This window comes from Bos indicus, chromosome 21, assembly GCF_029378745.1.
Source record: "Bos indicus isolate NIAB-ARS_2022 breed Sahiwal x Tharparkar chromosome 21, NIAB-ARS_B.indTharparkar_mat_pri_1.0, whole genome shotgun sequence".
Taxonomy (NCBI): Eukaryota; Metazoa; Chordata; class Mammalia; order Artiodactyla; family Bovidae; genus Bos; species Bos indicus.
This window is the reverse complement of record NC_091780.1, coordinates 26,690,092-26,705,785: the sequence shown is the minus strand read 5'-3', so window position 1 is coordinate 26,705,785 and position 15,694 is coordinate 26,690,092. Positions and strand designations below refer to the sequence as shown.

Here is a 15,694-nt window from a genome sequence, read left to right as displayed (position 1 = left end):
GGAAGGAGGGTCAGGATGGGGAACACATGTACACCCATGGCTGATTCATGTGAATGTATGGCAAAAACTACCACAATATTGTAAAGTAATTAGCCTCCAACTAAAATAAATTTTTTAAAAAGATACATGCATCCCAATGGTCACTGCAGCACTATTTATGATAGCTGGGACATGGAAGCTAAATGTCCATTAGCAGAGGAATGAATAAAGAAGATATGGTACATGTATACAACAAAATATTACTCAGCCGTAAAAAGGAATGAAATTGTGCCATTTAGACAGGTGGATGAACCTAGAGACTTATACACAGTGAAGTAAGTCAGAAAGAGAAGAACAAATACTATATAATATCGTTTATCTGTGGAATCTAGAAAAATGGTACAGATGTGCTTGCTGGAAAAACAGAAATAGAGACACAGATGTAGAGAACAAACATACGGACACCAAAGCAGGGAAGGGAGAGTGGGATGGACTGGGAGACTGGGACTGACACTTATACACTATTCACACTACGTATAAAATAGATAACTAATGAGAACTGTATAGCACAGGAAATGATACTCACTGCTCTGTGATGACCTAAATAGTAAGGAAATCTAAAAAGGAAGAGATATATGTGCAGCTGATTCACTTTGCTGTGCAGCAAAACTAACACAACGTTACCTGAAAGCAACTATCAGTTCAGTTCAGTTCAGTTCAGTCGCTCAGTCGTGTCCGACTCTTTGCAACTCCATGAATCGCAGCACACCAGGCCTCCCTGTCCATCACCAACTCCTGGAGTTCACTCAAACTCATGTCCATCGAGTCAGTGATGCCATCCAGCCATCTCATCCTCTGTCGTCCCCTTCTCCTTCTGCCCCCAATCCCTCCCAGCATCAGGGTCTTTTCCAATGAGTCAACTCTTCGCATGAGGTGGCCAAAGTATTGGAGTTTCAGCTTTAGCATCAGTCCTTCCAATGAACACCCAGGACTGATCTCCTTTAGGATGGACTGGTTGGATCTCCTTGCAGTCCAAGGGACTTAAAATTAATTTAAAAAATAAATAAAATGTTTGAAACTGCCCTGGTCATACCTTGGACTAACTGGAACAGTGGACCACTTTCTCTACACTTCTGAGCTTCTTTTGCGACCCCATGGACTAGAGTCCACCGTGCTCTTCTGTCCATGGGATTTCCCATGCAAGAATACTGGAGCGGGTAGCCATTTCCTTCTCCATGGGATCTTCCAGGACCAGGGATTGAACCCGCTTCTCCTGCATTGGCAGGTGGATTCTTTACCACTGAGCCACCAAGGAAGCCCAAACGAGTCTAAGGCACTGATTATACTGTTGAAATTCTACATTTGTGAACTGAATTCACTCAAGTATTCTTTCTTCCCCTGTTTGCAAGGAATAAACAATACTTATCATGTGTTAATGAAAAAGCTTATTCATCTGTCTGAAAACAGTGAGATCCAGGAAGCCACAGACATGCAGTATCAGTGTTCTCTGAACTACATCTACTACGGCCTCACTCAGTAACCGGAAGGCCCTCAATGCCACAGGAAGAAAGACTTAGTGGCTACTGGGTGCGCCAGACATCAAGCCAGTGGGATTTATGCATTAATACATTATTCAGAATACCTAATTCTCAAAAGATGAAAAAGACACATTTCCTGCCCTTGAGGAGTCTGCAAGGAAGGGCCTTACCCTCAACTAACTATATGAAAACAGCAAAGAAACTTAACTGACATATAAACTCGATGCTGGATGAGTAGGGAGGCGTGTGATTCATTTTGACTAAGCAGACAAGGGAGTCGTTTCACTGGATCTTGAAGGATGAGGAAACAGAAGTAAACAAGAAAAGGAGTTCTCCTGTTTAAGAAGCCTCCTTTAACAACAGGCAGAAGTAACAGCCTGTGGATGTCCACAATGGTGGGCATGTGCATGGCAGGCTTGTGGAAAGTGGATGATGTAGTTTTGGAATAGGGTATGGGAGAGGGGAGGGAGGAGACGGGGTTGTAAGGTGAGTGGGTGCTTTATCCTGCAGACCACAGGGAAACACTCACAGTGACTAGACATGGGTGCGAAACAACAAGGACTGACTGTATATACAGTACAGGGAACTATATTTGGTATCTTGTAATAACCTACAAAGGAAAAGAATTAGGAAAAATATATACAATATCACTTATATGTGGATGCTTTCGAACTGTGGTGCTGGAGAAGACTCTTGAGAATCTCTAGGACAGCAAGGAGATCCAACCAGTCAATCCTAAAGGAAATCAACCCTGAATACCCATTGGAAAGACTGATGCTGAAGCTGAAGCTCCAATACTTTGGCCACCTGATGCAAAGAGTCAACTCATTGGAAAGACCCTGATGCTGAGAAAGGCTGAGGGCAGGAGGAGAAGAGGGCAGTAGAGGATAAGATGGTTGGATAGCATCACCAACTCAATGGACATGAATTTGAACAAACTCTGAGAGATAATGAAGGACAGAGGAGCCTGGTGCACTGCAGTCCATGCAGTCACAAAGAGTTGGACACGACTTAGCAACTGAAAAAAAACAAATATGTAGAATCCAGAAAAGTGGTACAGATGAACTTACTTGCAAAACAGAAATAGAGACAGAAGTAAACAACAAACTTACGGACACCAAGTAGGGTGGAATGCATTGGGAAATTGGGATTGACATATATATATTATTGATGTGCTAAATGGCTTCAGTCATGTCTGACTCTTTATGACCCTATGGACTATAGCCCACCAGGATCCTCTGACCATGGGATTCTCCAGGCAAGAATATTGGAGTGGGTTGCCATGCCCTCCTCCAGGAGATCTTCTCCACCCAGGGATCAAACCCACATCTCTTGTGTCTCCCTCATTGGCAGGCGGGTTCTCGACCACCTGGGAAGCCCAATACTATGTATAAAATAGCCACCTCATGCGAAGAGTTGACTCATTGGAAAAGACTCTGATGCTGGGAGGGATTGGGGGCAGGAGGAGAAGGGGACGACAGAGGATGAGATGGCTGGATGGCATCACTGACTCGATGGACGTGAGTTTGCGTGAACTCTGGGAGATGGTGATGGACAGGGAGGCCTGGTGTGCTGTGATTCACAGGGTCACAAAGAGTCAGACACGACTGAGCAACTGAACTGAACTGAACTGAATGAGAACCTACTGTCCAGCAAAAGGAAGTCTACTCAATGCTCTGTGGTGACAGGAAGGAAACCTAAAGAAGAGGGGATATTTCTATACATAGAGCTGATTCACTTTGCTGTATAGCAGAAAAAAACATGAAATTGTTAATTCACTATCAGATCAGATCAGATCAGATCAGTCGCTCAGTAGTGTCCGACTCTTTGCGACCCCATGAATCGCAGCACGCCAGGTCTCCCTGTCCATCACCAACTCCCAGAGTTCACTGAGACTCATGTCCATCGAGTCAGTGATGCCATCCAGCCATCTCATCCTCTGTCATCCCCTTCTCCTCTTGTCCCCAACCCCTCCCAGCATCAGAGTCTTTTCCAATGAGTCAACTCTTCGCATGAGGTGGCCAAAGTACTGGAGTTTCAGCTTTAGCATAATTCACTATACTTCAATTAAAAAAAAAAAAAAAAAACGGGTGTGATGTGAGCAGAGCTCAACTTTGCAATAACTGGTGCATATCAGGATGGGCTGACGCAGACTCTCATTGAAGTGAGAACTCTGCCGCTCGCAGGTCACAGTTCCCCCATTCTTCTCCCAAATTCAGCCTCATCTTCTCCCATAAGGTGAGACGCAGAACCCAACAATGCTAAGGACACGGGAGATGGAAAAAGTCATCCAGACCACAGACTCTTGCTCGCTGCAATAGCAAGCCCTCCTTGGAGATTAAAAAGGCAGTGACCTCCTTCTTACCTGGAGTCGTCCAATTGCCACTAGGCAATATTTACTGCCTTGTCCCACATCGGCATCTTCTTCAGGTATAGTCATTCCTGAAATGAAAGATGCCAGAGTCAGCAGCATGTCCAGGGCGACTTGAAAAGAGGTACAGGTGTCCATGATTTTACTTACATGATCAAAAATGTAGGTCCACTGTGGACCCTGCAGGGTCTAGGAAGTCAGTCAATGAATTAACCAGTCCTTTGCTCATTTCCTGCTCAGCTCTCTGCCTGATGTCTTTTGATAATTTGTTTTTCTAATATATATATATTTTTTGGTGTGGACCATTTTAAAGTCTTTATTGAATCTGTTGCACTATTGCTTCTATTTTATGTTTTGGCCCTGAGGCACACAGGATCTTTCATGAAGGATCTTTTTTAGTTGAGGCATTCGAACTGCTCGTTGCGGCCTGTCGGATCTTAGCTCCCTGACCAGGGATCGAACCTGCACCTCCTGCACTGGAAGGCGAAGTCTTAACCACTGAACCACCAGAGAAGTCCCTCTTTTGATAATTTCATGGTACATTATCATCTGCATCTATGGAAGATGCTGAAGAACTGAAGGAAGATGAAACAAATTATTCATGTATAAATTTGCAAAGCTTGGCTAAAACACTTGGTTATAAGGGGTAATAAGTATATACGGACACTTCAAATTATGGAGTGGGTTGCCAATTTTTTCTTCAGGGGATCTTCCTGACCCAGCAATCAAACCTGCGTCTCTTGGATCTCCTGCATTGGCAGGCGGATTCTTCACCACTGAGCCAAGCTCCATCTCAGCCTGCATTAAAACTGAGGTCCAAAAGGGAATGATATAGTCCATCGCATGCTGTGAGGCTTGAATGCGAGGACGGTGTGGAACCTTCCTCAGCCCAAGACCCAAATGTCAGCTTCTTTTTCACTTCCCTGACTTTACTCCTCAATTGCTGGTAGCAGGTATATTTGTGGGCTTCCCCAGTGGCTCAGTGGTAAAGAATCCACCTTCCAATTCAGGAGATGCAGGAGACACAGGTCCGATCCCCTGGGTTGGGAAGATGCCCTGGAGGAGAGCATGGCAACCCACTCCAGTATTCTTGCTTGGGAAATCCCATGGACAGAGGAGCCTGGTGGGCCACAGTCCATGGGGTCGCAAAGATTTGGACATGAATTAGGTGACTGAGCACGCATGCACAGTGTATTGGTGGACAAAGAGAACAGTGGGTTCAGATACACCTTTGCCACACAAGGATGAGGGTACTATGCTACAGTCCAGAACAGGAAGCAGAGGAGACAGTGAGTGGTGGGAAGAACCCTTGAATCCAGTCAGGATGAAAAAATCATGTTTTTCTGTTCTACCCTGTAGAAGGAGGGATTCTGCAGGGCGAGGCTGTTACTGGCTGATCCCTGAGACTATCTGCCTAGAGACACCACAGTTCATTTGCTGATTCATTCTTCACCCCACCAGTGTTGAGTGAGAGCTTTTGTATATTTTTAAAAGTAGTCACAAATGCTCTTTATGTACCTTCTATCAAGACTTGAAGTTAGATTTCCTTGAGACTACTTTGATCAATGAAATAAGTGGAAGTGATGCTCTTTGGCTTCTAGACAATGAGCCCCAGACATTGTGGAGCAGAGGCAGGTCATCCATATTGCACCCTGTCTCCATCCCTAGCCCACAGAATCTGAGTATAATAAAATGGTGGTGGTTTTATCAACAAAATGCATGAGTGTGTGCTAAGTCACTTCAGTCGTGTCCAACTCTTTGCGACCCCATGAACTATAGGCCACCAGACTCCTCTGTCCATGGGATTCTCCAGGCAAGAATACTGGAGTGGGTTGTCATGCCCTCCTTTCAGAGCATCTCCCCAATCCAGAGATCGAAAGCTCTTACATCTCTTGCAGTAGCAGGCAGGTTCTTTACCACTAGTGCCACCTGGGAAGCCCTGTTTTATCATCAAAATAAAATGTCTCAATTAGAAGCTGCATCAGGAATTCTCCAGTGGTCCAGTTAAGACTCTGCCTTCCAATGCAGGGAGCTTGAGTTCAGTCTCTGGCCAAGAAACCAAGATCCCACATGCTATGTGGTGCAGTCGATAAATAAATAAATGTAATTATTTTAAAAATTAAAAAAAAAAAAGAAGGTGCATCAGCCTAGACGTGCAGAGGAGAAGACTTAATGGGAGCCAAAGATACAAGTCCTTTAAGTATATAAAAACTACATCATATATATATATATAATATATATTATATTATAAAGTGTATAAAGAGTACATTATGCTAAATGCTGGGCTGGACAAGCTGAAATCAAGATTTCTGGGAGAAATATCAATAACCTCAGATATGCAGATGACACCACCCTTATGGCAGAAAGTGAAGAGGAATTAAATAACTTCTTGATAAAAGTGAAACAGGCAAGTGAAAAAGCTGACTTAAAACTTAACATTCAAAAATCAAAGATCATGGCATCCGGTCCCATCTCTTCGTGGCAAATAGATGGGGAAACTATGAAAACAGTGACAGACTTTATTTTCTTGGGCGCCAAAATCACTCCAGTTGGTGACCAGAGCCATGAAATGAGAAGATGCTTGCTCCTTGGAAGAAAAACTATGACTGACCTAGACAGCATCTAGACCAACCTAGAAAGTAGAGACATTACTTTGCTGACAAAGGTCCATCTAGTCAAAGCTATGGTTTTTCCAGTAGTCATGTAGGGGTGTGATAGTTGGACTATAAAGAAAGCTGAGTGCTGAAGAATTCATGCTTTTGAACTGTTGTATTGGAGAAGACTCTTAATCCCTTGGACTGCAAGGAGATCAAACTAGTCAATCCTAAAGGAAATCAGTCCTGAATATTCATTGGAAGGACTGATGCTGAAGCTGAAGCTCCAATACTTGGGCCACCTGATGGGAAGAACTGACTCATTGGAAAAGATTCTGATGCTGGGAAAGATTGAAGGCAGGAGGAGAAGGGGATGACAGAGGATGAGATGGTTGGATGGCATCACCAATTAGATGGACATGAGTTTGAGCAAGCTCCGGGAGTTGGTGATGGACAGGGAAGCCTGGAGTGCTACAGTCCATGGGGTCACAAAGAGCTGGACATGACTGAGTGACTGAACTGAAGTGTATAAATAGCCTCCTTTGTAAGAATGCATTTTAATACACCAGCTAAAATTATGTTACCATAATTTGGCTTTGCAAAAATGAAGTGGAAAGTTGCAACTTATTAAATAAATAGTTTTGGTCTTAATGTAGGCAGGTAATCTTTAGTTGTGAGTGACAGCCAAGTAAGTGTTTGTGAAATATCCAGAAAATTCTTCAGTAAACCCAAACTTCCTTAAAGAAATTGATTTATGTGCCTGTCTCAAGGTTCTCCTCAGGATGCTGGGCTCAGTTTTCCCATGGAAGGGCTGGCACCTAAAACACTGGGGCTGAATATCTGCATAGGTGGCTCTGACACAACCCCATGAGCAGCCGTAGGGACCCCAGTGCCAAGGAAGCTGTGATCATCACTGCTCAGACTACCAGGATCTGGAGGAGGCTGTGGGTGACCACAGGAAGGCAGGGGTGGGCTCTGGCAGCAGCTGACGGAAAGGATTCAGGATCAAGCTCTCACATGCTTTCCTGACCAAAAGCCTCTGACAGGGAAATGATGTGTAATCTTCAGATTATCATCCAGATATCTGGATGTTCTCTATTTTCCAAATGTTTGGGTAATATTCTCAAGTAATAGATGATCTTTTAAAATGGTTTTGACGGTTAGTACTCATCAATAAAAAGACAAATATAGCCCCAATTGACAAAAGGGCAAAGGATGTGAACATTACTCCAAAGGAAGTATACAAATGGTTAGTAAGCATATGGAAAGATACTCAACATCGTTAGTCATAAGGGAAATGCAAGTCACTACCATAATGAGAGTACTTCATATCCCTTAGGATGGGCTACAATTTTTTTAAAATGCAATAACAAGTGCTGGTGGAGATGTGGAGAAACGAACCGTCAAATACTGCTGGTGGGAATGTAAAATGGTGCAGTCGGTTTGGAAAACAATCTGGCAGTTCCTCAAAGGGCTAAACGTTGAGCTACCATACACCCCAGAAATTCCACTCCTAGGTGTGCACCCAAAAGAAATGAAAACATATGTCCACTAACATATGTCCATGTGTACATAGATGTTCACAGCAACAACAGCCCCAAAGTGGAAACAACCATGATATCTGTTAAGGGATGAATGGATAAACAAAATGTGGCAGATCCAGATACTAGTCTATTATTGGGCAATAAAAAAGAAAATACTGACACCTGTTATAATATGGATAAATCTTGACAATATCATGCTAAGTGAAAGAAATCCATCACAGAAAGTCACATATTACATGAGTCTATTTATGTGAAATGTCCAGAACAGGCAATTCCATAAGATCAAACAAGTAGATTAGTGGTTGTCTAGGATTTGGGGGGAAACAGGAGTAACTGCTAACTGCTAATAGGTGTGCAATTTCTTTCTGGGATAACGAATATATTTTAAAACTAACTGCAATGATATAGTTGTAAAACTATGTGAATACACTCCAAACCACTGAATGGTACACTTTAATTTGTACACTTTGTGATACATGAATTATATTTCAGTGCAGCTGGTATATAAACAATATTTTGAAAAAAAGGGGGGGTAGAAATAAGGGGAGTAAAAAGCCACCTACCAAAAGAATATAAAAAAATGATGTCTTGGTATATTTCTGGCCAGTCTTTCTGAAGCAAATTTAGAAGACTATATGATACCATTTTTTATTTTGGCCACACCATGCAGCATCTTAGTTCCCTGACAAGGGACAGAATCCATGTCCCCTGCAGTGGACACACAGAGTCTAAACCACTGGATCTCAGGAAAGACCCTAGAAAACTATAGATAAATAAAAGATAAATATTAAAATTAACCTTGATTACAGTAAAATCCTTATGTCCTTTACTGTGTGTATATGTGTGTAATAAAATATCTTTTTTTCCTTATATATTGTTTTATAACCTGCTTTGGAAACTTTTCAGCTTATTGAGAAATATTTATGTGTTTTCATCTTTCTTCTGTATGGATGTGCTGTGATTTCTGTAACCCCATCTCTCTGATACTAGTGCATTTTATTTTCCCCCAGTTTTTCACATGCACAAGAAATACAATCCCATGCATCCTTCTACACAAAATCTTAGAGCATATCAATGAGTTCTTTAGCATATAAATCCTTGGAATGAAACTGCCATCTCAGAGAGTATACATGGTATTTTATTATTAGTTATATTTGCTTTTCTTTGAACATATATTTGTTTTCCATTTGGTCTTTTATGGACAGCCTGTACACAATTTTGCCATACAAAAGTTCTGTTTGTGGGTTTTTTCCTCATTTATTTAAAAAGTTTTGTGATGTATTAAGAATATAGGTGGGTCTCTCACAGACTTAGAGAATGAGCTTATGGTGGCTGGGGCAGGGGGAAGGATGGGGGAAGAGACAGGGAGTTTGGAATGGACATGTGCACACTGCCATATTTAAAATGGATAACCAACAAGAACTACTGTGTACAGCACAGGGAACTCTGCTCAGCATTGTATGGCAGGCTGGATGGGAGGGAAGTTTGGGGGAGAGTGGATACATGTACATGTATGGCTGAGTCCCTCTGCAGTCCACCTGAAACTATCACAACACTGTTAACTGGCTATACTCAATACAAATAGTTTTTTTTTTAAGAATATATGTGGGTCTCATTTAAGTTATTTTTTTATGTTTTTCTTCCCTTTAAAGTGTTTTCTTCATTTATTTCTACAGTATTATTAAAGTATAGATCATCAAAACTGTCCGTTTTTACTCTGGTTTTTGCCTTTGGGGGTCATTCTTTGAAAAGTACAAGCTCTATCCCAAGATCATGTAAAATATTCACTCATATGTTCATATAGCACTTTATAGTTTCACATTTACCTTTAATAAATCTGAAATTTTTGATATGCTGTATCTCATGGTTTTGCAAATGATCAGTCAGTTGTCCTCAAACTGTGCACTATTTTTTCCTTTTGAAAATGCTTCCCTCATCAAATACCACATTTCTAAAGATACTTAGGTCTGTTTTAGGTCTTTTATGTTTGTTCAATAATTGGATTTAGAAAGTTCATTGATCACATCTTAATTAGGCTTTAAAAGATATTTTCACATATAGTAAGGCGACTACTCCCAAGTACTGTTAATGACAATTTTACTAGCTACTTTTATATTTAGTGGACTATACAAATTTCAGAATTAACTTTCTTTTAAAAGAAATTCCACTGGGACAGTTATTAAAATTATATTAAATATGTAGATTGGTTTATAAAAAACTGAAATCTTCGTAATACTAAGCCTTTATATCAAAGAATACATGACTCTCCACTTAGGTATATTCATACATAATTCACACATTAGTTACATTCATATCCCTCAATATTATTTTGTAGTTTAAGAAACATTTTGCATTTCATGTTAAGGTTACTAACATGCATTTTAAAGTGTTGCTATTTTTTTTAATTAATTAATTTTTTAATTGGAGGCTAATTACTTTACACTATTGTAGTGGTTTTTGCCATCAGTTCAGTTCAGTCGCTCAGTCGTGTCCGACCCTTTGCGACCCCATGAATTGCAGCACATCAGGCCTCCCTGTCCATCACCATCTCCTGGAGTTCACTCAAACTCATGTCCATCAACTCAGTGATGCCATCCAGTCATCTCATCCTCTGTCATCCCCTTCTCCTGCCCCCAATCCCTCCCAGCATCAGGGTCTTTTCCAATGAGTCAACTCTTCGCATGAGGTGGCCAAAGTACTGGAGTTTCAGCTTTAGCATCATTCCTCCCAAAGAACACCCAGGACTGATCTCCTTTAGAATGGACCGGTTGGATCTCCTTGCAGTCCAAGGGACTCTCAAGAGTCTTCTCCAACACCACAGTTCAAAAGCATCAATTCTTCGGTGCTCAGCTTTCTTCATAGTCCAACTCTCACATCCATACATGACCACTGGAAAAACCATAGCCTTGACTAGACGGACCTTTGTAGGCAATGTAATGTCTCTGCTTTTCAATATGCTATGTAGGTTGGTCATAACTTTTCTTCCAAGAAGTAAGCATCTTTTAATTTCATAGCTGCAATCACCATCTGCAGTGATTTTGGAGCCCAATTGACATGAATCACACATGGGTGTACATGTGTCCCCCATACTGAACCTCCCCCCCACCTCCCTCCCAATCCCATCCCTCAGGGTCATCCCAGTGCACGGGCCCTGAGAGCCCTGTCTCATGCATCGAACCTGGACTGGCGATCTATTTCACATATGGTAATATACATGTTTCAATGCTGTTCTCTCAAATCATCCCACCCTCGCCTTCTCCCACAGAGTCCAAAAGTCTGTGCTTTATCTCTGTGTCTCTTTTGCTGTCTCGCATATAGGGTCATCATTACACCATCTTTTGAAATTCCATATATATGTGTTAATATACTATATTGGTGTTTTTCTTTCTCACTTACTTCACTCTGTATAAATAGGCTCCAGTTTCATCCACCTCATTAAAACTGATTCAAATGCATTCTTTTTAATAGCTGAGTAATAGTCCATTGTGTATATGTACCACAGCTTTCTTATTCATTCATCTGTCGATGGACATCTAGGTTGCTTCCATGTCCTGGCTATTATAAACAGTGCTGGGATGAACATTGGGGTACATGGGTCTCTTTCAATTCTGGTTTCCTCGGTGTGTATGCCCAGCAGTGGGATTGCTGGGTCATATGGCAGTTCTATTTCCAGTTTTTTAAGGAATCTCCACACTGTTCTCCATAGTGGCTATACTAGTTTGCATTCCCACCAACAGTGTAAGACGGTTCCCTTTTCTCCACACCCTCTCCAGCATTTATTGTTTGTAGACTTTTGGATAGCAGCCATTCTGACTGGCGTGAGATGGTACCTCATTGTGGTTTTGATTTGCATTTCTCTGATAATGAGTGGTGTTGAACATCTTTTCATGTATTTGTTAGCCATCTGTATGTCTTCTTTGGAGAAATGTCTGCTTAGTTCTTTGGCTCATTTTTTGATTGGGTCATTTATTTTTCTGGAATTGAGCTGCATGAGCTGCTTGTATATTTTTGAGATTAATTCTGTCAGTTGCTTCATTTGCCTTCATTTTCTCCCATTCTGAAGGCTGTCTTTTCACCTTGCTTACAGTTTTCTTCATTGTGCAAAAGCTTTTAAGTTTAATTAGGTTCCATTTGTTTATTTGTGCTTTTATTTCCATTACTCTGGGAGGTGGGTCATAGAGGATCCTGCTGTGATTTATGTCAGAGAGCTTTTTGCCTATGTTTTCCTCTAGGAGTTTTATGGTTTCTGGTCTTACATTTAGATCTTTAATCGATTTGAGTTTATTTTTGTGTATGGTGTTAGAAAGTGTTCTAGTTTCATTCTTTGACAAGTGGTTGACCAGTTTTCCCAGCACCATTTGTTAAATTCAGTTCAGTTCAGCTCAGTCACTCAGTCGTGTCCGACTCTTTATGACCCCATGAACTGCAGCACACCAGGCCTCCCTGTCCATCACCAACTCCCAGAATTTACTCAAACTCATGTCCATCAAGTCGGTGATGCCATCCAGCCATCTCATCCTCTGTCATCCCCTTCTTCTCCTGCCTTCAATCTTTCCCAGCAATAGGGTCTTTTCAAATGAGTCAGCTCTTTGCATCAGGTGGCCAAAGTATTGGAGTTTCAGCTTCAACATCAGTCCTTCCAATGAACACCCAGGACTGATCTCCTTTAGGATGGACTGGTTGGATCTCCTTGCAGTCCAAGGGACTCTCAAGAGTCTTCTCCAACACCACAGTTCAAAAGCATCAATTCTTCGACACTCAGCTTTCTTTATAGTCCAACTCACATCCATACATGACTACTGGAAAAACCATAGCTTTGACTAGACGGATCTTTGTTGGCAAAGTAATGTCTCTGCTTTTTAATACGCTGTCTAGGTTGGTCACAACTTTGCTTCCAAGTAGTAAGCGTCTTTTAATTTCATGGCTGCAGTCAGCATCTGCAGTGATTTTGGAGCCCCAAAAAATAAAGTCAGCCATTGTTTCCACTGTTTCCCCATTTATTTGCCATGAAGTGAGGGGACCAGATGCCATGATCTTAGTTTTCTGAATGTTGAGCTTTAAGCCAACTTTTTCACTCTCCTCTTTCACTTTCATCAAAAGGCTCTTTAAGTCTTCTTCATGTTCTGCCATAAGGTTGGTATCATCTTGTTAAAGAGATTCTCTTTTCTCCACTGTATAGGTGTCCATAGGTGTGTGGATTTATATCTGGGCTTTCTATTTTGTTCCATTGATCTATATTTCTGTCTTTGTGCCAGTACCATACTGTCTTGATGACTGTTTCTTTGTAGTATAGTCTGAAGTCAGGCAGGTTGATTCCTCCAATTCCATTCTTCTTTCTCAAGATTGCTTTGGCTACTCTAGGTGTTTTGTATTTCCATACAAATTGTGAAATTATTTGTTCTAGTTCTGTGAAAAATACCGTTGGTAGCTTGATAGGGATTGCATTGAATCTATAGATTGCTTTGGGTAGTATATTCATTTTCACTATATTGTCTTCTGATCCATGCTGCTGCTGCTGCTATGTCGCTCAGTCGTATCCGACTCTGTGCGACCCCATGGACTGCAGCCTACCAGGCTTCTCTGTCCATGGGATCCTCCAGGCAAGAACACTGGAGTGGGTCGCCATTTCCTTCTCCAATGCATGAAAGTGGAAAGTGAAAGCGAAGTCGCTCAGTCGTGTCTGACTCTTAGTGACTCCATGGACTGCAGCCTACCAGGCTCCTCCATCCATGGGATTTTCTGGGCAACAGTACTGGAGTGGGGTGCCATTGCCTTCGCCCTCCGATCCATGAACATGATATATTTCTCTATCTATTGTGTCATCTTTGATTTCTTTCATCAGTGTTTTATAGTTTTTTATATATAAATGTTGCTATTTTTATAGATGGGTATTCTTTTCACATTTTATTTTCCAACGTGTTACTGATTTTTTTAGTATTTTATAAATGGCTTTGTACCCAATTCTCTCAAATATTTTCAGTAGATTTGATTTTATGTTTTAGGTAATCATATTATCTGCTGCTGCTGCTGCTAAGTTGCTTCAGTCATGTCCGACTCTGTGCGACCCCATAGACGGCAGCCCACCAGGCTCCCCCGTCCCTGGGATTCTCCAGGCAAGAACACTGGAGTGGGTTGCCATTTCCTTCTCCAATGAGTGAAAGTGAAAAGTGAAAGTGAAGTCGCTCAGTCGTGTCCGACTCTTAGCAACCCCAGGGACTGTAGCCTATCAGGCTCCTCCGTCCATGGGATTTTCCAGGCAAGAGTACTGGAGTGGGGTGCCATTGCCTTCTCTGCATATTATCTGCAAGTAATGTTAATTCTATAATTTTCTTTCTTTTCTCCCTTTCAAGTAATTATGCTTTATTCCTTTTCTTATTTTAGTTCCTGGAGTAAAAATTCCAACACAAATGCTGATTAATAGAGGCAGTAGCGAGCATTCCTTTTATATTCTTCATTTTGATAAAAACCCTTCTAATATTTCACCAGTCTGTAAGATATTGATTGTTGGTTTCAGATATTTGTATTGTTTGCACTAAGAAAACATATTTCTATTATTGATTTATAAACATTTATTTAACAACATTAATAGATAAAATCAATTCACTCCCCTCCATTAATTAATTATATTAACAGATCTCTTAATATTAAACCATTCAAGTAGTCTTGTAATTAATAAATATATAATTTGATTTGCTAGTGTTGTATTTAGCACCTGTATGTTCATAAATGAAATTGGGTTCATTGTTTTCCTTTTTGAAGTGCCCTTGTCAGGTTTTGTATTAAAGTTTTGGGAACTTTAAGAAATAAAGCCAAACACTTGCTGTCTTCCTATGCTTTGTAAGTGTTTAAATAATTTACTCATAAAATCTTGAGGCCTGGCACCATTGGGAGAGCTGTTCTTTGTTCTTGAAAAAATAGCTTTTTCAAGTTATTGCTTAGTTTTGATTTCCTCTCATTAAAAAAAAAAAAAAAGACCTTTCTTTGATTCAATTTTCCCAGAAATTAACTTTCTTCCCAAAGATTTTAACAGTATAAATTTAAATTATGCACACTATGTTTATAAGGTTTTAAACTTTCTTTGATAAATCTCTTTACCATTAACATGCATTTATTTTCTTTTTTTAAAAAATAAGGATTAGACTTATTAGAAGTTTTCTCTTTTACCAGTCTTTATTTATTTACTCATCTCACATACTAGCAAAGCAATGCTCAAAATTTTCCAAGCCAGGCTTCAACGGTATGTGAACCATGAACTTCCAGATGTTCAAGCTGGATTTAGAAAAGGCAGAAGAACCAGAGATCAAATTGCCAACATCCGTTGGATCATCAAAAAAGCAAGAGAGTTCAAGAAAAACATCTACTTCTGCTTTATTGACTATGCCAAAGTCTTTGACTGTGTGGACCACAACAAACTATGGAAAATTCTTAAAGAAGTGGGAATATAAGACCACCTAGTCTGCCTCCTGGGAAATCTGTATACAGGTCAAGAAGCAACAGTTATAGCTGAACAAGGAACAGCAGACTAGTTCAGAATCAGGAAAGGAGTACATTAAGGCTGTATATGGTCACCCTGCTTATTTAACTTATATGCAGAGTACATGAGAAATGTACTTTCTCATATCATGAGAAATGCTAAACTGGATGAAGCATAAGCTAGAATGAAGATTG

At 40.7% G+C, this 15,694-nt stretch overlaps 1 protein-coding gene across 6 annotated transcripts in view; it reads right to left on the bottom strand.

Moving 5' to 3' along the window:
* ARNT2 (aryl hydrocarbon receptor nuclear translocator 2) overlaps positions 1–15,694 on the bottom strand; it is a 193,128-nt gene that overhangs the window by 50,596 nt on the left and 126,838 nt on the right. For all 6 annotated transcript variants that reach the window (XM_070775243.1, XM_070775241.1, XM_070775242.1 and 3 more), the window contains exon 9: positions 3,883–3,959. In XM_070775243.1, the coding sequence (XP_070631344.1) occupies positions 3,883–3,959 (77 nt within the window). The remainder of the gene's footprint in view (positions 1–3,882; positions 3,960–15,694) is intronic.